Source organism: Mobula birostris, chromosome 2, assembly GCF_030028105.1.
Source record: "Mobula birostris isolate sMobBir1 chromosome 2, sMobBir1.hap1, whole genome shotgun sequence".
NCBI classification, from domain to species: Eukaryota; Metazoa; Chordata; class Chondrichthyes; order Myliobatiformes; family Myliobatidae; genus Mobula; species Mobula birostris.
This window is the reverse complement of record NC_092371.1, coordinates 105,507,007-105,529,410: the sequence shown is the minus strand read 5'-3', so window position 1 is coordinate 105,529,410 and position 22,404 is coordinate 105,507,007. Positions and strand designations below refer to the sequence as shown.

Here is a 22,404-nt window from a genome sequence, read left to right as displayed (position 1 = left end):
GTACCTATCTACACAGATCACACTGTTTATCCCCTCCCCTATACCTGTACGTACCTACACAGATCACACTGTTTATCCCCTCCCCTATACCTGTACGTATCTACACAGATCACACTGTTTATCCCCTCCCCTATACCTGTATGTATCTACACAGATCACACTGTTTATCCCCTCCCCTATACCTGCACGTACCTACACAGATCACACTGTTTACCTCTCCCCTACACCTGTACGTATCTACACAGATCACACTGTTTATCCCCTCCCCTATACCTGTACGTATCTACACAGATCACACTGTTTATCCCCTCCCCTATACCTGTACGTACCTACCCAGATCACACAGTTTATCCCCTCCCCTATAACTGTACATATCTGCACCGATCACACTGTTTATCCCCTCCCCTATACCTGTACGTACCTACACTGATCACACTGTTTATCCTCTCCCTTATAACTGTACGTATCTACACAGATCACACTGTTTATCCCCTCCCCTATACCTGTACGTACCTGCACCAATCACACTGTTTATCCCCTCCCCTATACCTGCACATACCTATACAGATCACTGTTCATCCCCTGCGCTATACCTGTAAATATCTACACGGATCACACGGTTTATCCCCTCCCCTATACCTGTACGTACCTACACAGATCACACTGTTTATCCCCTCCCCTATACCTGTACGTATCTACACAGATCACACTGTTTATCCCCTCCCCTATACCTGTATGTATCTACACAGATCACACTGTTTATCCCCTACTCTATACCTGCACGTACCTACACAGATCACACTGTTTATCCCCTCCCCTGTACCTGTACGTATCTACACAGATCACATTGTTTATCCCCTCCCCTATACCTGTACGTATCTACACAGATCACACTGTTTATCCCCTCCCCTATACCTGTACGTACCTACCCAGATCACAGAGTTTATCCCCTCCCCTATATCTGCACGTATCTACACACATCACACTATTTATCCCCTCCCCTATACCTCTACGTATCTCCACAGATCACACTGTTTATCCTCTCCCCTCTACCTGTACGCAGCTACACAGATAACACTGTTTATCCCCTCCCCTATACCTGTATGTATCTACACAGATCACACTGTTTATCCCCTCCCCTATACCTGCACGTACCTACACAAATGACAGTTTACCTCTCCCCTACACCTGTACGTATCTACACAGATCACACTGTTTATCCCCTCCCCTATACCTGTACGTATCTACACAGATCACACTGTTTATCCCTTCCCCTATACCTGTACGTAACTGCGCAGATCACACTGTTTATACCCTCCCCTATACCTGTACGTACCTACACAGATCGCAATGTTTATCCCTTCCCCTATACCTGTACACATCTACACAGATCACACTGTTTATCTCTCCCCTATATCTGTACCTATCTACACAGATCACACTATTTATCCCCTCCCCTATACCTCTACGTATCTCCACAGATCACACAGTTAACCTCTCCCCTATACCTGTACACATCTACACAGATCACACAGTTTACCCTCCCCTCTATACCCGTACGTATCTACACAGATCACACTGTTTATCCCCTCCCCTATACCTGTACGTACCTATACAGATCACACTGTTTATCCTCTACCCTACACCTGTACATGTCCACGCAGATCACAGTTTATCCCCTACCCTATCCCTGTACGTATCTGCACTGATCACACTGTTTATCCCCTCCACTATACCTGTACTTAGCTGTACAGATCACTGTTTATCCCCTTGCCTATACCTCTACGTATCTACACAGATCACACTGTTTATCCCCTCACCTATACCTGTACGTACCTACACAGATCACACTGTTTATCCTCTCCCCTATACCTGCACGTACCTACACAGATCACACTGTTTACCTCTCCCCTATAACTGTACGTATCTACACAGATCACACTGTTTATCTCTCCCCTATACCTGTACGTATCTACACAGATCACACTGTTTATCCCCTCCCCTATACCTGTACATATCTGCACAGATCACACTGTTTATCCCCTCCCCTATACCTGTACGTACCTATACAGATCACTGTTCATCCCCTGAGCTATACCTGTAAATATCTACACAGATCACACTGTTTATCCCCTCCCCTATACCTGTACCTGTCTACACAGATCACACTGTTTATCCTCTCCCCTCTACCTGTACGTATCTACACAGATCACACTGTTTATCCTCTCCCCTATACCTGTTCGTACCTACACTGATCGCACTGTTTATCCTCTCCCCTATACCTGTTCGTACCTACACAGATCACGTTGTTTATCCCCTCCCCTATATCTGTACGTACCTACACAAATCACACTGTTTACCTCTCCACTATACCTGTACATATCTACAGAGATCACACTTTTTATCCCCTCCCCATACCTCTACATATCTACACAGATCACACTGTTCATCCCTTTCCCTATACCTGTACGTATCTACACAGATCACACTCTTTATCCCCTCTCCTATACCTGTACGTATCTGCACAGATCACACTCTTTATCTCCTCCCCTATACCTGTACGTACCTATACAGATCACACTGTTTACCCCCTTCCGCTAAACCTGTACGTATCTACACAGAACACACTGTTTATCCTCTCCCCTATAGCTGTATGTATCTACACAGATCACACTGTTTATACCCTCCCCTATACCTGTACGTACCTAGACAAATCACACTGTTTATCCTGTCCCCTATACCTGTACGTACCTGCACAGATCACAGTTTACCTCTCCCCTATACCTGTATGTACCTACACAGATCACACTGTTTACGTCTCCCCTATACCTGCACATATCTACACAGATCACACTGTTTATCCCCTCCCCTATACCTCTACGTACCTACACAGATCACACTGTTTATCCCCTCCCCTATACCTGTACGTATCTACACATAGCACACTGTTTATCCCCTCCCCTATACCTGTACGTACCTATACAGATCACACTGTTTATACCCTCCCCTATACCTGTACGTACCTACACAGATCACAGTTTACGTCTCCCCTATACCTGTATGTACCTACACAGATCACACTGTTTACCTCTCCCCTATACCTGTAAGTATCTACGCAGATCACACTGTTTATCTCTCCCCTATATCTGTACCTATCTACACAGATCACATTGTTTACTTCTCCCCTATATCTGCACGTATCTACACACATCACACTATTTATCCCCTCCCCTATACCTCTACGTACCTACACAGATCACACTGTTTATCCTCTCCCCTCTACCTGTACGCAGCTACACAGATAACACTGTTTATCCCCTCGCCTATGCCTGTACATATCTACACAGATCACAGTTTATCCCCTCACCTATACCTGTACGTACCTACACAGATCACTGTTCATCCCCTACGCTATACCTGTAAATATCTACACGGATCACACGGTTTATCCCCTCCCCTATACCTGTACCTATCTACACAGATCACACTGTTTATCCCCTCCCCTATACCTGTACGTACCTACACAGATCACACTGTTTATCCCCTCCCCTATACCTGTACGTATCTACACAGATCACACTGTTTATCCCCTCCCCTATACCTGTATGTATCTACACAGATCACACTGTTTATCCCCTCCCCTATACCTGCACGTACCTACACAGATCACACTGTTTACCTCTCCCCTACACCTGTACGTATCTACACAGATCACACTGTTTATCCCCTCCCCTATACCTGTACGTATCTACACAGATCACACTGTTTATCCCCTCCCCTATACCTGTACGTACCTACCCAGATCACACAGTTTATCCCCTCCCCTATAACTGTACATATCTGCACCGATCACACTGTTTATCCCCTCCCCTATACCTGTACGTACCTACACTGATCACACTGTTTATCCTCTCCCTTATAACTGTACGTATCTACACAGATCACACTGTTAATCCCCTCCCCTATACCTGTACGTACCTGCACCAATCACACTGTTTATCCCCTCCCCTATACCTGCACATACCTATACAGATCACTGTTCATCCCCTGCGCTATACCTGTAAATATCTACACGGATCACACGGTTTATCCCCTCCCCTATACCTGTACCTATCTACACAGATCACACTGTTTATCCCCTCCCCTATACCTGTACGTACCTACACAGATCACACTGTTTATCCCCTCCCCTATACCTGTACGTATCTACACAGATCACACTGTTTATCCCCTCCCCTATACCTGTATGTATCTACACAGATCACACTGTTTATCCCCTCCTCTATACCTGCACGTACCTACACAGATCACACTGTTTATCCCCTCCCCTGTACCTGTACGTATCTACACAGATCACATTGTTTATCCCCTCCCCTATACCTGTACGTATCTACACAGATCACACTGTTTATCCCCTCCCCTATACCTGTACGTACCTACCCAGATCACAGAGTTTATCCCCTCCCCTATAACTGTACATATCTGCACCGATCACACTGTTTATCCCCTCCCCGATACCTGTACGTATCTACACAGATCACACTGTTTATCCCCTCCCCTATACCTGTAGGTATCTACACATATCACACTGTTTATTCCCTACCCTATACCTGCACATACCTACACAGATCACAGTTTATCCCCTCCCTTATAACTGTACATACCTACACAGATCACTGTTTATCCCCTGCCCTATACCTGTACGTATCTGCACAGAACACAGTTTATCCTCTCCCCTATACCTGTACGTATCTACACCGATCACACTGTTTATCCCCTCCCCTGTACCGTACGTATCTACACAGATCACACTGTTTATCCCCTCCCCTATACCTCTACGTACGTATACAGATCACACTGTTTATCCCCCTCCCCTATACCTGTACGTACATACATACACAGATCACAGTTTATCCCTTCCCCTATACCTGTTCATATCTACACAGATCACACTGTTTATCCCCTCCCCTATACCTGTACGTATCTACACAGATCACACTGTTTATCCCCTCCCCTATACCTGTACATATCTGCACAGATCACACTGTTTATCCCCTCCCCTATACCTGTACGTACCTATACAGATCACTGTTCATCCCGAGCTATACCTGTAAATATCTACACAGATCACACTGTTTATCCCCTCCCCTATACCTGTACCTGTCTACACAGATCACACTGTTTATCCTCTCCCCTCTACCTGTACGTATCTACACAGATCACACTGTTTATCCCCTCCCCTATACCTCTACGTACCTACACAGATCACACTGTTTATCCCCTCCCCTATACCTGTACGTATCTACACATAGCACACTGTTTATCCCCTCCCCTATACCTGTACGTACCTATACAGATCACACTGTTTATACCCTCCCCTATACCTGTACGTACCTACACAGATCACAGTTTACGTCTCCCCTATACCTGTATGTACCTACACAGATCACACTGTTTACCTCTCCCCTATACCTGTAAGTATCTACGCAGATCACACTGTTTATCTCTCCCCTATATCTGTACCTATCTACACAGATCACATTGTTTACTTCTCCCCTATATCTGCACGTATCTACACACATCACACTATTTATCCCCTCCCCTATACCTCTACGTACCTACACAGATCACACTGTTTATCCTCTCCCCTCTACCTGTACGCAGCTACACAGATAACACTGTTTATCCCCTCGCCTATGCCTGTACATATCTACACAGATCACAGTTTATCCCCTCACCTATACCTGTACGTACCTACACAGATCACTGTTCATCCCCTACGCTATACCTGTAAATATCTACACGGATCACACGGTTTATCCCCTCCCCTATACCTGTACCTATCTACACAGATCACACTGTTTATCCCCTCCCCTATACCTGTACGTACCTACACAGATCACACTGTTTATCCCCTCCCCTATACCTGTACGTATCTACACAGATCACACTGTTTATCCCCTCCCCTATACCTGTATGTATCTACACAGATCACACTGTTTATCCCCTCCCCTATACCTGCACGTACCTACACAGATCACACTGTTTACCTCTCCCCTACACCTGTACGTATCTACACAGATCACACTGTTTATCCCCTCCCCTATACCTGTACGTATCTACACAGATCACACTGTTTATCCCCTCCCCTATACCTGTACGTACCTACCCAGATCACACAGTTTATCCCCTCCCCTATAACTGTACATATCTGCACCGATCACACTGTTTATCCCCTCCCCTATACCTGTACGTACCTACACTGATCACACTGTTTATCCTCTCCCTTATAACTGTACGTATCTACACAGATCACACTGTTTATCCCCTCCCCTATACCTGTACGTACCTGCACCAATCACACTGTTTATCCCCTCCCCTATAACCTGCACATACCTATACAGATCACTGTTCATCCCCTGCGCTATACCTGTAAATATCTACACGGATCACACGGTTTATCCCCTCCCCTATACCTGTACCTATCTACACAGATCACACTGTTTATCCCCTCCCCTATACCTGTACGTACCTACACAGATCACACTGTTTATCCCCTCCCCTATACCTGTACGTATCTACACAGATCACACTGTTTATCCCCTCCCCTATACCTGTATGTATCTACACAGATCACACTGTTTATCCCCTCCTCTATACCTGCACGTACCTACACAGATCACACTGTTTATCCCCTCCCCTGTACCTGTACGTATCTACACAGATCACATTGTTTATCCCCTCCCCTATACCTGTACGTATCTACACAGATCACACTGTTTATCCCCTCCCCTATACCCTGTACGTACCTACCCAGATCACAGAGTTTATCCCCTCCCCTATATCTGCACGTATCTACACACATCACACTATTTATCCCCTCCCCTATACCTCTACGTATCTCCACAGATCACACTGTTTATCCTCTCCCCTCTACCTGTACGCAGCTACACAGATAACACTGTTTATCCCCTCCCCTATACCTGTATGTATCTACACAGATCACACTGTTTATCCCCTCCCCTATACCTGCACGTACCTACACAAATCACAGTTTACCTCTCCCCTACACCTGTACGTATCTACACAGATCACACTGTTTATCCCCTCCCCTATACCTGTACGTATCTACACAGATCACACTGTTTATCCCTTCCCCTATACCTGTACGTAACTGCGCAGATCACACTGTTTATACCCTCCCCTATACCTGTACGTACCTACACAGATCGCAATGTTTATCCCTTCCCCTATACCTGTACACATCTACACAGATCACACTGTTTATCTCTCCCCTATATCTGTACCTATCTACACAGATCACACTATTTATCCCCTCCCCTATACCTCTACGTATCTCCACAGATCACACAGTTAACCTCTCCCCTATACCTGTACACATCTACACAGATCACACAGTTTACCCTCCCCTCTATACCCGTACGTACCTATACAGATCACACTGTTTATCCTCTACCCTACACCTGTACATGTCCACGCAGATCACAGCTTATCCCCTACCCTATCCCTGTACGTATCTGCACTGATCACACTGTTTATCCCCTCCACTATACCTGTACTTAGCTGTACAGATCACTGTTTATCCCCTTGCCTATACCTCTACGTATCTACACAGATCACACTGTTTATCCCCTCACCTATACCTGTACGTACCTACACAGATCACACTGTTTATCCTCTCCCCTATACCTGCACGTACCTACACAGATCACACTGTTTACCTCTCCCCTATAACTGTACGTATCTACACAGATCACACTGTTTATCTCTCCCCTATACCTGTACGTATCTACACAGATCACACTGTTTATCCCCTCCCCTATACCTGTACATATCTGCACAGATCACACTGTTTATCCCCTCCCCTATACCTGTACGTACCTATACAGATCACTGTTCATCCCCTGAGCTATACCTGTAAATATCTACACAGATCACACTGTTTATCCCCTCCCCTATACCTGTACCTGTCTACACAGATCACACTGTTTATCCTCTCCCCTCTACCTGTACGTATCTACACAGATCACACTGTTTATCCTCTCCCCATACCTGTTCGTACCTACACTGATCGCACTGTTTATCCTCTCCCCTATACCTGTTCGTACCTACACAGATCACGTTGTTTATCCCCTCCCCTATATCTGTACGTACCTACACAAATCACACTGTTTACCTCTCCACTATACCTGTACATATCTACAGAGATCACACTTTTTATCCCCTCCCCATACCTCTACATATCTACACAGATCACACTGTTCATCCCTTTCCCTATACCTGTACGTATCTACACAGATCACACTCTTTATCCCCTCTCCTATACCTGTACGTATCTGCACAGATCACACTCTTTATCTCCTCCCCTATACCTGTACGTACCTATACAGATCACACTGTTTACCCCTTCCGCTAAACCTGTACGTATCTACACAGAACACACTGTTTATCCTCTCCCCTATAGCTGTATGTATCTACACAGATCACACTGTTTATACCCTCCCCTATACCTGTACGTACCTAGACAAATCACACTGTTTATCCTGTCCCCTATACCTGTACGTACCTGCACAGATCACAGTTTACCTCTCCCCTATACCTGTATGTACCTACACAGATCACACTGTTTACCTCTCCCCTATACCTGCACATATCTACACAGATCACACTGTTTATCCCCTCCCCTATACCTCTACGTACCTACACAGATCATACTGTTTATCCCCTCCCCTATACCTGTACGTATCTACACATAGCACACTGTTTATCCCCTCCCCTATACCTGTACGTACCTATACAGATCACACTGTTTATACCCTCCCCTATACCTGTACGTACCTACACAGATCACAGTTTACGTCTCCCCTATACCTGTATGTACCTACACAGATCACACTGTTTACCTCTCCCCTATACCTGTAAGTATCTACGCAGATCACACTGTTTATCTCTCCCCTATATCTGTACCTATCTACACAGATCACATTGTTTACTTCTCCCCTATATCTGCACGTATCTACACACATCGCACTATTTATCCCCTCCCCTATACCTCTACGTACCTACACAGATCACACTGTTTATCCTCTCCCCTCTACCTGTACGCAGCTACACAGATAACACTGTTTATCCCCTCGCCTATGCCTGTACATATCTACACAGATCACAGTTTATCCCCTCACCTATACCTGTACGTACCTACACAGATCACTGTTCATCCCCTACGCTATACCTGTAAATATCTACACGGATCACACGGTTTATCCCCTCCCCTATACCTGTACCTATCTACACAGATCACACTGTTTATCCCCTCCCCTATACCTGTACGTACCTACACAGATCACACTGTTTATCCCCTCCCCTATACCTGTACGTATCTACACAGATCACACTGTTTATCCCCTCCCCTATACCTGTATGTATCTACACAGATCACACTGTTTATCCCCTCCCCTATACCTGCACGTACCTACACAGATCACACTGTTTACCTCTCCCCTACACCTGTACGTATCTACACAGATCACACTGTTTATCCCCTCCCCTATACCTGTACGTATCTACACAGATCACACTGTTTATCCCCTCCCCTATACCTGTACGTACCTACCCAGATCACACAGTTTATCCCCTCCCCTATAACTGTACATATCTGCACCGATCACACTGTTTATCCCCTCCCCTATACCTGTACGTACCTACACTGATCACACTGTTTATCCCCTCCCCTATACCTGTACGTACCTGCACCAATCACACTGTTTATCCCCTCCCCTATACCTGCACATACCTATACAGATCACTGTTCATCCCCTGCGCTATACCTGTAAATATCTACACGGATCACACGGTTTATCCCCTCCCCTATACCTGTACCTATCTACACAGATCACACTGTTTATCCCCTCCCCTATACCTGTACGTACCTACACAGATCACACTGTTTATCCCCTCCCCTATACCTGTACGTATCTACACAGATCACACTGTTTATCCCCTCCCCTATACCTGTATGTATCTACACAGATCACACTGTTTATCCCCTCCTCTATACCTGCACGTACCTACACAGATCACACTGTTTATCCCCTCCCCTGTACCTGTACGTATCTACACAGATCACATTGTTTATCCCCTCCCCTATACCTGTACGTATCTACACAGATCACACTGTTTATCCCCTCCCCTATACCTGTACGTACCTACCCAGATCACAGAGTTTATCCCCTCCCCTATAACTGTACATATCTGCACCGATCACACTGTTTATCCCCTCCCCTATACCTGTACGTATCTACACAGATCACACTGTTTATCCCCTCCCCTATACCTGTAGGTATCTACACATATCACACTGTTTATTCCCTACCCTATACCTGCACATACCTACACAGATCACAGTTTATCCCCTCCCTTATAACTGTACATACCTACACAGATCACTGTTTATCCCCTGCCCTATACCTGTACGTATCTGCACAGAACACAGTTTATCCTCTCCCCTATACCTGTACGTATCTACACCGATCACACTGTTTATCCCCTCCCCTGTACCGTACGTATCTACACAGATCACACTGTTTATCCCCTCCCCTATACCTCTACGTACGTATACAGATCACACTGTTTATCCCCTCCCCTATACCTGTACGTACCTACACAAATCAGATTGTTTATCCTCTCCTCAATACCTGTACGTATCTACACAGATCACACTGTTTATCCTCTCCCCTATACCTGTTCGTATCTGCACCGATCACACTGTTTATCCCCTCCCCTATACCTGCACATACCTATACAGATCACTGTTCATCCCCTGCGCTATATCTGTAAATATCTACACGGATCGCACGGTTTATCCCCTCCCCTATACCTGTACCTATCTACACAGATCACACTGTTTATCCTCTCCCCTAGACCTGCACGTATCTACACAGATAACAGTGTTTATCCCCTCCCCTATACCTGTACGTACCTACACAGATCACACTGTTTATCCTCTCCCCTATACCTGCACGTATCTACACAGATGACACTGTTTATCCTCTCCCCTATACCTGTACGTACCGACACAGATCACAGTTTACCCTCTCCCCTATACCTGTACGTATCTACGCAGATCACACTGCTTATCCCCTCCCCGATACCTGTACGTGCCTACAAAGAACACACTGTTCATGCCCTCACCATACCTCTACATATGTACACAGATCACACTGTTTATCTTCTCTCCTATACCTGTACGTATCTACACAGATCACACTGTTTACCTCTCCCCTATACATGCACGTACCTACACAGATCACACTGTTTACCTCTCCCCTATAACTTTACGTATCTACACAGATCACACTGTTTATCCCCTCCCCTATACCTGACGTACCTACACAGATCACACAGTTTACCTCTCCCCTATAACTGTACGGATCTACACAGATTACACTGTTTATCCTATCCCCTATACCTGTACGTACCTACACAGATCACACTGTTTATCCCCTCCCCTATACCTGCACATACCTATACAGATCACTGTTCATCCCCTGCGCTATACCTGTAAATATCTACACCAATCACACTGTTTATCCCCTCCCCTATACCTGTACGAACCTACACAGATCACACTATTTATACCCTCCCCTATACCTGTACGTACCTACACAGATAACACTGTTTATCCCCTCCCCTATACCTGTACGTACCTACACAGATCAGTTTACCTCTCCCCTATACCTGTACGTACCTACACAGATAACAGTGTTTATACCCCTCCCCTATACCTGTACGTACCTACACAGATCACACTGTTTATCCCCTCCCCTATACCTGTATGTATCTACACAAATCACACTGTTTTTCCCCTCCCCTATACCTGCACATACCTACACAGATCACAGTTTATCCTCTCCCCTATACCTGTACGTACCTACACAAATCACACTGTTTATCCTGTCCCCTATACCTGTACGTATCTACGCAGATCACACTGCTTATCCCCTCCCCGATACCTGTACGTGCCTACAAAGAACACACTGTTCATGCCCTCACCATACCTCTACATATGTACACAGATCACACTGTTTATCTTCTCTCCTATACCTGTACGTATCTACACAGATCACACTGTTTACCTCTCCCCTATACATGCACGTACCTACACAGATCACACTGTTTACCTCTCCCCTATAACTTTACGTATCTACACAGATCACACTGTTTATCCCCTCCCCTATACCTGACGTACCTACACAGATCACACAGTTTACCTCTCCCCTATAACTGTACGGATCTACACAGATTACACTGTTTATCCTATCCCCTATACCTGTACGTACCTACACAGATCACACTGTTTATCCCCTCCCCTATACCTGCACATACCTATACAGATCACTGTTCATCCCCTGCGCTATACCTGTAAATATCTACACCAATCACACTATTTATCCCCTCCCCTATACCTGTACGAACCTACACAGATCACACTATTTATACCCTCCCCTATACCTGTACGTACCTACACAGATCACACTGTTTATCCCCTCCCCTATACCTGTACGTACCTACACAGATCAGTTTACCTCTCCCCTATACCTGTACGTACCTACACAGATAACAGTGTTTATACCCCTCCCCTATACCTGTACGTACCTACACAGATCACACTGTTTATCCCCTCCCCTATACCTGTATGTATCTACACAGATCACACTGTTTTTCCCCTCCCCTATACCTGCACATACCTACACAGATCACAGTTTATCCTCTCCCCTATACCTGTACGTACCTACACAAATCACACTGTTTATCCTGTCCCCTATACCTGTACGTACCTGCACAGATCACAGTTTACCTCTCCCCTATACCTGTATGTACCTACACAGATCACACTGTTTACCTCTCCCCTATACCTGCACATATCTACACAGATCACACTGTTTATCCCCTCCCCTATACCTCTACGTACCTACACAGATCACACCCTTTATCCCCTCCCCTATACCTGTACGTATCTACACATAGCACACTGTTTATCCCCTCCCCTATACCTGTACGTACCTGCACAGATCACACTGTTTACCTCTCCCCTATAACTGTACGGATCTACACAGATTACACTGTTTATCCTATCCCCTATACCTGTACGTACCTACACAGATCACACTGTTTATCCCCTCCCCTATACCTGCACATACCTATACAGATCACTGTTCATCCCCTGCGCTATACCTGTAAATATCGACACGGATCAGACGGTTTATCCCCTCCCCTATACCTGTACCTATCTATACAGATGACACTGTTCATCCCTTTCCCTATACCTGTACGTATCTACACAGATCACACTGTTTATCCCTTCCCCTATACCTGTACGTACCTGCACAGATCACACTGTTTATCCCCTCCCCTATACCTGTAGGTATCTACACATATCACACTGTTTATTCCCTACCCTATACCTGCACATACCTACACAGATCACAGTTTATCCCCCCCCAGTATAACTGTACATACCTACACAGATCACTGTTTATCCCCTGCCCTATACCTGTACGTATCTGCACAGAACACAGTTTATCCTCTCCCCTATACCTGTACGTATCTACACCGATCACACTGTTTATCCCCTCCCCTGTACCGTACGTATCTACACAGATCACACTGTTTATCCCCTCCCCTATACCTCTACGTACGTATACAGATCACACTGTTTATCCCCTCCCCTATACCTGTACGTACATACATACACAGATCACAGTTTATCCCTTCCCCTATACCTGTTCATATCTACACAGATCACACTGTTTATCCCCTCCCCTATACCTGTACGTACCTACACAAATCAGATTGTTTATCCTCTCCTCAATACCTGTACGTATCTACACAGATCACACTGTTTATCCTCTCCCCTATACCTGTTCGTATCTGCACCGATCACACTGTTTATCCCCTCCCCTATACCTGCACATACCTATACAGATCACTGTTCATCCCCTGCGCTATATCTGTAAATATCTACACGGATCGCACGGTTTATCCCCTCCCCTATACCTGTACCTATCTACACAGATCACACTGTTTATCCTCTCCCCTAGACCTGCACGTATCTACACAGATAACAGTGTTTATCCCCTCCCCTATACCTGTACGTACCTACACAGATCACACTGTTTATCCTCTCCCCTATACCTGCACGTATCTACACAGATGACACTGTTTATCCTCTCCCCTATACCTGTACGTACCGACACAGATCACAGTTTACCCTCTCCCCTATACCTGTACGTATCTACGCAGATCACACTGCTTATCCCCTCCCCGATACCTGTACGTGCCTACAAAGAACACACTGTTCATGCCCTCACCATACCTCTACATATGTACACAGATCACACTGTTTATCTTCTCTCCTATACCTGTACGTATCTACACAGATCACACTGTTTACCTCTCCCCTATACATGCACGTACCTACACAGATCACACTGTTTACCTCTCCCCTATACCTGTACGTATCTGCACAGATCACACTCTTTATCTCCTCCCCTATACCTGTACGTACCTATACAGATCACACTGTTTACCCCTTCCGCTAAACCTGTACGTATCTACACAGAACACACTGTTTATCCTCTCCCCTATAGCTGTACGTATCTACACAGATCACACTGTTTATACCCTGCCCTATACCTGTACGTACCTAGACAAATCACACTGTTTATCCTGTCCCCTATACCTGTACGCACCTGCACAGATCACAGTTTACCTCTCCCCTATACCTGTATGTACCTACACAGATCACACTGTTTACCTCTCCCCTTTCCCTGCACATATCTACACAGATCACACTGTTTATCCCCTCCCCTATACCTGTACGTATCTACACATAGCACACTATTTATCCCCTCCCCTATACCTGTACGTACCTATACAGATCACACTGTTTATACCCTCCCCTATACCTGTACGTACCTACACAGATCAGTTTACGTCTCCCCTATACCTGTATGTACCTACACAGATCAAACTGTTTACCTCTCCCCTATACCTGTAAGTATCTACGCAGATCACACTGTTTATCTCTCCCCTATATCTGTACCTATCTACACAGATCACATTGTTTACTTCTCCCCTATATCTGCACGTATCTACACACATCACACTATTTATCCCCTCCCCTATACCTCTACGTATCTCCACAGATCACACTGTTTATCCTCTCCCCTCTACCTGTACGCAGCTACACAGATAACACTGTTTATCCCTCGCCTATGCCTGTACATATCTACACAGATCACAGTTTATCCCCTCACCTATACCTGTACGTACATACACAGATCACTGTTCATCCCCTACGCTATACCTGTAAATATCTACACAGATCACACTGTTTATCCCCTCCCCTATACCTGTATGTATCTACACAGATCACAGTGTTTATCCCCTCCCCTATACCTGCACGTACCTACACAGATCACACTGTTTACCTCTCCCCTACACCTGTACGTATCTACACAGATCACACTGTTTATCCCCTCCCCTATACCTGTACGTATCTACACAGATCACACTGTTTATCCCCTCCCCTATACCTGTACGTACCTGCACCAATCACACTGTTTATCCCCTCCCCTATACCTGCACATACCTATACAGATCACAGTTCATCCCCTGCGCCATACCTGTAAATATCTACACGGATCACACGGTTTATCCCCTCCCCTATACCTGTACCTATCTACACAGATCACACTGTTTATCCCCTCCCCTATACCTGTACGTACCTACACAGATCACACTGTTTATCCCCTCCCCTATACCTGTACGTATCTACACAGATCACACTGTTTATCCCCTCCCCTATACCTGTATGTATCTACACAGATCACACTGTTTATCCCCTCCCCTATACCTGCACGTACCTACACAGATCACACTGTTTATCCCCTCCCCTGTACCTGTACGTATCTACACAGATCACATTGTTTATCCCCTCCCCTATACCTGTACGTATCTACACAGATCACACAGTTTATCCCCTCCCCTATACCTGTACGTACCTACCCAGATCACAGAGTTTATCCCCTCCCCTATAACTGTACATATCTGCACCGATCACACTGTTTATCCCCTCCCCTATACCTGTACGTATCTACACAGATCACACTGTTTATCCCCTCCCCTATACCTGCACGTACCTACACAGATCACACTGTTTATCCCCTCCCCTGTACCTGTACGTATCTACACAGATCACATTGTTTATCCCCTCCCCTATACCTGTACGTATCTACACCGATCACACTGTTTATCCCCCTCCCCTGTACCGTACGTATCTACACAGATCACACTGTTTATCCCCTCCCCTATACCTCTACGTACGTATACAGATCACACTGTTTATACCCTCCCCTATACCTGTACGTACCGACACAGATCACAGTGTACCCTCTCCCCTATACCTGTACGTATCTACGCAGATCACACTGCTTATCCCCTCCCCGATACCTGTACGTGCCTACAAAGAACACACTGTTCATGCCCTCACCATACCTCTACATATGTACACAGATCACACTGTTTATCTTCTCTCCTATACCTGTACGTATCTACACAGATCACACTGTTTACCTCTCCCCTATACATGCACGTACCTACACAGATCACACTGTTTACCTCTCCCCTATAACTTTACGTATCTACACAGATCACACTGTTTATCCCCTCCCCTATACCTGACGTACCTACACAGATCACACTGTTTACCTCTCCCCTATAACTGTACATATCTACACAGATCACAGTTTATCCCCTCACCTATACCTGTACGTACCTACACAGATCACTGTTTATCCTCTCCCCTATACCTGTATGTATCTGCACAGATCACACTGTTTATTCTCTCCCCTATACCTGTATGTACCTACACAGGTCACAGTTTATCCCTTCCCCTATACCTGTACGTACCTACACAGATCACACTGCTTATCCCCTCCCCTATACCTGTACGTATCTACACAGATCACACTGTTTATCCCCTCCCCTATACCTGTACGTACCTACACAGATCACACTGTTTACCTCTCCTCTATACCTGTACGTACCTACACAGATCACACTGTTTATCCCTTCCCCTATACTTGTACACATCTACACAGATCACACAGTTTATCTCTCCCCTATATCTGTACCTAACTACACAGATCACACAGTTTATCTCTCCCCTATATCTGTACGTATCTACACAGATCACACTGTTTTCCACTGCCCCATACCTGTGCGGATGACGCTGAGCCCCACCAGCGCCTGGCAGAGAAGCAGCTGCTTGCTGAGGATTTCCTGCAGGTTTTCTTGTCCCTCCACCGAGAATCCCTGCAGACAAGGACGGCATCAGCATTGGGACCCTCCTGCGAACGGTGGGGGGAGGGACAGTGCGCAGCAGGGCGAGGGACATCAGCATTGGGACCCTCCTGCGAACGGTGGGGGGAGGGAGAGTGCGCGGCATGGCGAGGGACATCAGTATTGGGAATCTCCTGTGTCGGGGTGGGGGGGAGAGGAGGAGCCGGGGCAAGGGTGCATCGGCATCGGGATCCTCTTGTGCAGAGGGCGCAGGGAGGGCAAGATGAGGCAGTGCCACGGTTTGGGGATTGGGCATGCGTGGACAGAGAGTGGTGGTGGAGAGGGGTTAGAGAGTGGTGCCAGGATTGGGGAGGTATTGGGAAGGAGTCAGGGGTGGTGCCAGGGTCTGGAAGGGGATGGGGAGGTGGTGTCGGGCTCAGCGATGGGTTGGGAAGGAGTCAGGGATAGTGCCGGGGATCAGAAGGGACGGAGATCGGGCTGTGCTTGGGAAGGGGTCAGGGGTGCTTCTGGGACTGGGGAGGATTTGGGAAGGGGTCAGAGGCTTGTGTGGGGTTGGGGAGGTGCCTGGATCAGAGGGTGGTGCTGGGTGGTGCGGGCAGCTCCGAAGGGTTGGGAAGGTGTCAAGAGGCAGTGCCAGAGTCGGGTCAGTGTCCGGGGAGGCCTGTTCCCACCTACCCCGTCGGCCATGAGGAAGTGGACTCCCCTGCGGTCAGTGTTCTCCAACACGAAGCGGCGGAACTCAGTGATGTTCTCCGGTCGGGTGATGTCTCCGTCCCCGTCCACACCCCCCTCACCTGTGGAGGAGCACATTATTGTCAGCAGCTGGGGGCCGCAACCCTCACCCGTCAGTGACCCTGACCACAAATGACTGTGACCCCCGCCATACCCGAGTGATGCCTACGACTGTAACCCCACCAGCCCTGATTCTGACTCTGCCTGGTAGTGACCACTGTCAAACCCCAGCAGTCAGCCACAAAGAAAGCCCATCTAATCCAGAACTCATCCCCACCTCCCCCCACAATCAGAATCAGGTTTAATATCATTGGCATGTGTTATGGAATTTGTCTGCAAAGCATAATAAAAACAACTAAATTGCAATAATAAATATATTGAAATAAATCATATTAAGTAGTGAAAAAAAGAGAGCAACAAAATACTGAGGTAGCATTCATGGTTCATTGTCCGTTCAGAAACCTGATGGTGGAAGGGAATAAGTTGTTCCTAATAAGTGTTGAGTGTGAGTCCTCAGGCTCCTGTACCACCTCCTTGATGGTGGCAGTGAGAAGAGGGCTTGTCCTGGGTGATGGGGTCCTTAATGATGGATGCTGCCTTTCTGAGTCATTGCCTTTTGGAGGCGTCCTCGATGCTGGGAAGGTTAGTTCCATGGCGGAGATGGGTGAGTTTACAACTTCCTGCAGCTTTTTCTGATCCTGTGCAGTGGCCCCTCCATACTGAACAGTGATGCAATCAGTTAGCGTGCTCGCCACCGTACATCTGCAGAAACCTGCGAGTGTCTTTGGTGACATATCAAGTCTCCTCAGGCTCCTGATGAAATAGAGCCGCCGGTGTGTCTTCTTCATATTTGCGGCTATATGTTAGGCCTAGGATAGATCCTCAGAGATGTTGACACCCAGGAACTTAAAATCCCTCACCTTTTTCCACTTCTGATCCCTCGATGAGCACTGGTGTGTTCCTTTGTCTTTCCGTTCAAGTCCACAATCAGTCTATCTCGCTCAAGTACGCTGCATCATCACGCTTTACAATTTTGCCGACAATAGTTGTGTCATCAGCAAATTTATGGATGGCATTCGAGCTGTGCCTCGCCACACAGTCATGGGTGTAGAGAGAGTAGAGCAGTAAGCTAAGCACATATGCTTGCAGTCTGCGAGTGGTGATTGTCAGCAAGGAGGAGATGTTCTCATTTCCGATCTGCCCAGAGTGTGGTCTCCCAGTGAGGAAGTCAAGGATCCAGTTGCAGAGGGAGGTACAGAGGCCCAGGTTTTGGATCTTATTGATTAGCACTGAGGGATGATGGTGTTGAATGCGGAGCTGTAATCAATAAACAGTAGACTTACATAAGTATAACTATTGTCCAGGCCACTTGTCCAAGGCCGACTGGAGAGCCAGTGAGATTGTATCTGCTGTAGACTCATTGTGCGATGGGCAAACTGCAGGTCCAGGTCCTTGCTGAGGCAGGAGTTGATTCTGGCCATGACCAACCTCCCAAAGCACTTCATCATGGCAGACGTAAACGCCGCTGGGTGAGAGTCATATTGATGCTCCTCGTGGGCACTTATATGATTGTCACCCTTTTGAAGCCAGTGGGAACCTGACTGCGGCAGTGAGAGATTAAAGATGTCCTTGAACACTCGTATCAGGTGTTTAACAAAGGTTTTCAGAGCCCCAGCAGGTACACCATCAGGGCCTGATGCCTTGTGAGGGTTCACCCTTTCGAAAGGTGTTCTGACTTTGGCCTCTGGGACAAGTAAAATTTATTGTCATCTGACTATACATAGAACAAAAAATTATGTACACAGAAGGAACAACATTCCTCCAGACCACAGTGCACCCACACAATATATATCACACAGCACATAAAACAGAATCTATACTATAAATAAGTTAATAAAAAAAAATTCAAAGCGCATGTAGCAAAGTGCAACACAGGTAAACAGCTCGTTGTCCTAGTGACGCGACCTCGTTGGTGGCAGGGTATTCATTAGTTTCACAGCCTGAGGGAAGAAGCTGTTACCAAGTGGTTGACCAGTGCCTCCTCGAAGCCCACAATTATCTCTTTTGTGTTGTCCTTGTTGAGACTCAGGTTGTCTCATACAACTTGACAAGTCTCTGGGGGCACCTGTAATGAGCACGACGGAGCTTGAAACGTTGCTGCCGACTCAGACTGACTGGGGTCTTCCCATCGAGAAGTCCAAGTTCCAGTTAGAGAGGGGTGTTAAGTCCCAATGAGTTCAGTTACCCACCACTCTCATGTTAAGCACTGAGTGTGAAGTCGATGACCAACAACGTGGTATACGAGGCATCACTTTCGAGGTGGGACAGGATGGAGTGGAGGGCCGAGGCTAAGGCATTACCAGTGGACCAGTTTGAAAGGCAGGTGAACTGAAAAGGGCCCAATGTAGCTGGAAGGTGGGATTTTATATGATCCATTACCAGCCGGATAAAACACTTCACGAATGTTGAAATTAGTGCCACTGGGCGTTAATCATTTAGGCCAGTTACCATCGCTCTCTTGGGCACCGGAATGATGGTGGCTGCCTTGAAGCCTGCAGAGACAGTGGACTGCTTCAGACAGATACTAAAGATGTCCGTTAGGACCTCTTTCAGCTGGGCAGCACAGCCCCTCAACACCTGACCAGGTACATTGTCCGGCCCTGTAGCTTTCCCTGGGTTTACGCTGGTTAGGATCCTTCTCACCTCAGCTGCTGCCACAGAAGGTGCCCGTTGCTCAGGAACAGAGGCGGCTTTCCTCGATGTTACATCATTCAATCAGTCAAATGCCCATAGAAAGCATTCAGCCTATCAGGAAAGGAGGTGTCACTGTCATTGACCCACAGGGTGGATTTGCAATCGGTTATGTTTGCTGACAGAAATCACGGGGTCACCAGATGCTGCAAGGATTCACGTTTCAGCCCTGTTCCCCGCACCAGTCCCGTCCCCTACCCCTTCCCACTGCACTCTACTAGCTACCACATATCCTGCTCCCCACCCTCACCAACCCACCCCTGCCCCTGACCCACCGTAGTAGGGCTCGAAGAACTCGCTGGAGGCTGCAAAGAAGTCCTCGAGCTTGAAGTCGTTGGGGCCTCGCAGGGTGAGGCCGAAGCCCTTAGCGTGCCAGCGCTTCCTCCAGAGCACGTACTCCGAGAACCCGCCAGGACCCGCGCAGACATCAGCAAAGTACAGCAACTCCCCGTCTTTGTCCCGGACCAACGGGTGCTGGAACACAGGCAGGGTGGGTCTGCGGGGGTCCAGGATGCAGGGTGTCCGAGAACCTGCCGGGGCCCACGCAGACATCGGCAAAGTACAGCAACCTGGATGGACGGGCGCTGGAAGATAGGCACAGGGGTGCATGGGGGTACGAGACACGGTGGGGGCAGGGAGGTGTGGTGTGTGTGTGTGCGCGAGGGAATTGAGTTAACAGCAGGATGTGGGGAGTGGAGGGCAGCCACTGGGGTCGGGTGGGAGTTGGAGGGAGCGGTACTGAAGCCAAGGCTGCCCTTTAGATTGGTGAGTATCGTACAAAGAAGGAAGCAGTACGAGGGATTGGTACTTGCATGGTGGTTCTCCTTGGGTCGGTGAACACGCTGGTGGTGAGGTAGCGGGACGATGGGGGGGGGGGGGTTCAAATGGGTGTGATTGGTACTCAAGCCATGGCTGTCCCGTGGAGTAGTAAAAATTATTATTTTGGGGGGTGGGAAGGGGAGAGGAAGGAGTCGGAAGGGTGGGGGGGGGCATCAGGTGGGATTGGTACTCACACCACAGCTGTCCCGTGGGTTGGTGAACATATAATCAAACACATGGTCCATGTTGGCCATCTTCATCGCTGCCCTGGGACACCAAACATAGGTCAGGGCAATGGATCTCTGGCTCCATCCTCTATAAAACCCCACCCCATCTGCTCAGGCTCATCCATGGGACTCACCCAGGAAGTCAATCGGCCCTCAACAAGTCCCCACGTCTCCGGAACTCCCCAAATCCCCACAACCCTCCCGCACTTCCTGCAACCCCACACCACCACGTTCACATTGCACCCCCGGCTACCGCCTGTCCCCCTCCGTCACAGCTGCCCACCCGACTCCCGACCCCTGTTACCTGTTCAGGAAGAAGACCCCGCGGATGGTCTCGAAGGGATTCGACCGTGTGCGAGCTCGACGCATCTCCTCCCCTTCCAGCTCATCGAACACGCTCTGTGAACGGGGGTGAACGTGGGTCAGTTCTGACCCCACTCAACCCTCAACCCCAATCTCCTCCCCCTCCAGCTCAACCAACTCGCTCTGT

At 47.4% G+C, this 22,404-nt stretch overlaps 1 protein-coding gene across 1 annotated transcript in view; it reads right to left on the bottom strand.

Annotated features, from left to right (window-relative positions):
• cmtr1 (cap methyltransferase 1) overlaps positions 1 to 22,404 on the bottom strand; it is a 91,161-nt gene that overhangs the window by 63,294 nt on the left and 5,463 nt on the right. Inside the window, exons 6-10 of the mRNA XM_072245972.1 lie at positions 22,219 to 22,313; positions 21,882 to 21,954; positions 21,144 to 21,342; positions 18,061 to 18,179; positions 17,301 to 17,397 (exon numbers count right to left, since the gene is read on the bottom strand). Coding sequence (XP_072102073.1) covers positions 17,301 to 17,397; positions 18,061 to 18,179; positions 21,144 to 21,342; positions 21,882 to 21,954; positions 22,219 to 22,313 — 583 coding nt within the window. The remainder of the gene's footprint in view (positions 1 to 17,300; positions 17,398 to 18,060; positions 18,180 to 21,143; positions 21,343 to 21,881; positions 21,955 to 22,218; positions 22,314 to 22,404) is intronic.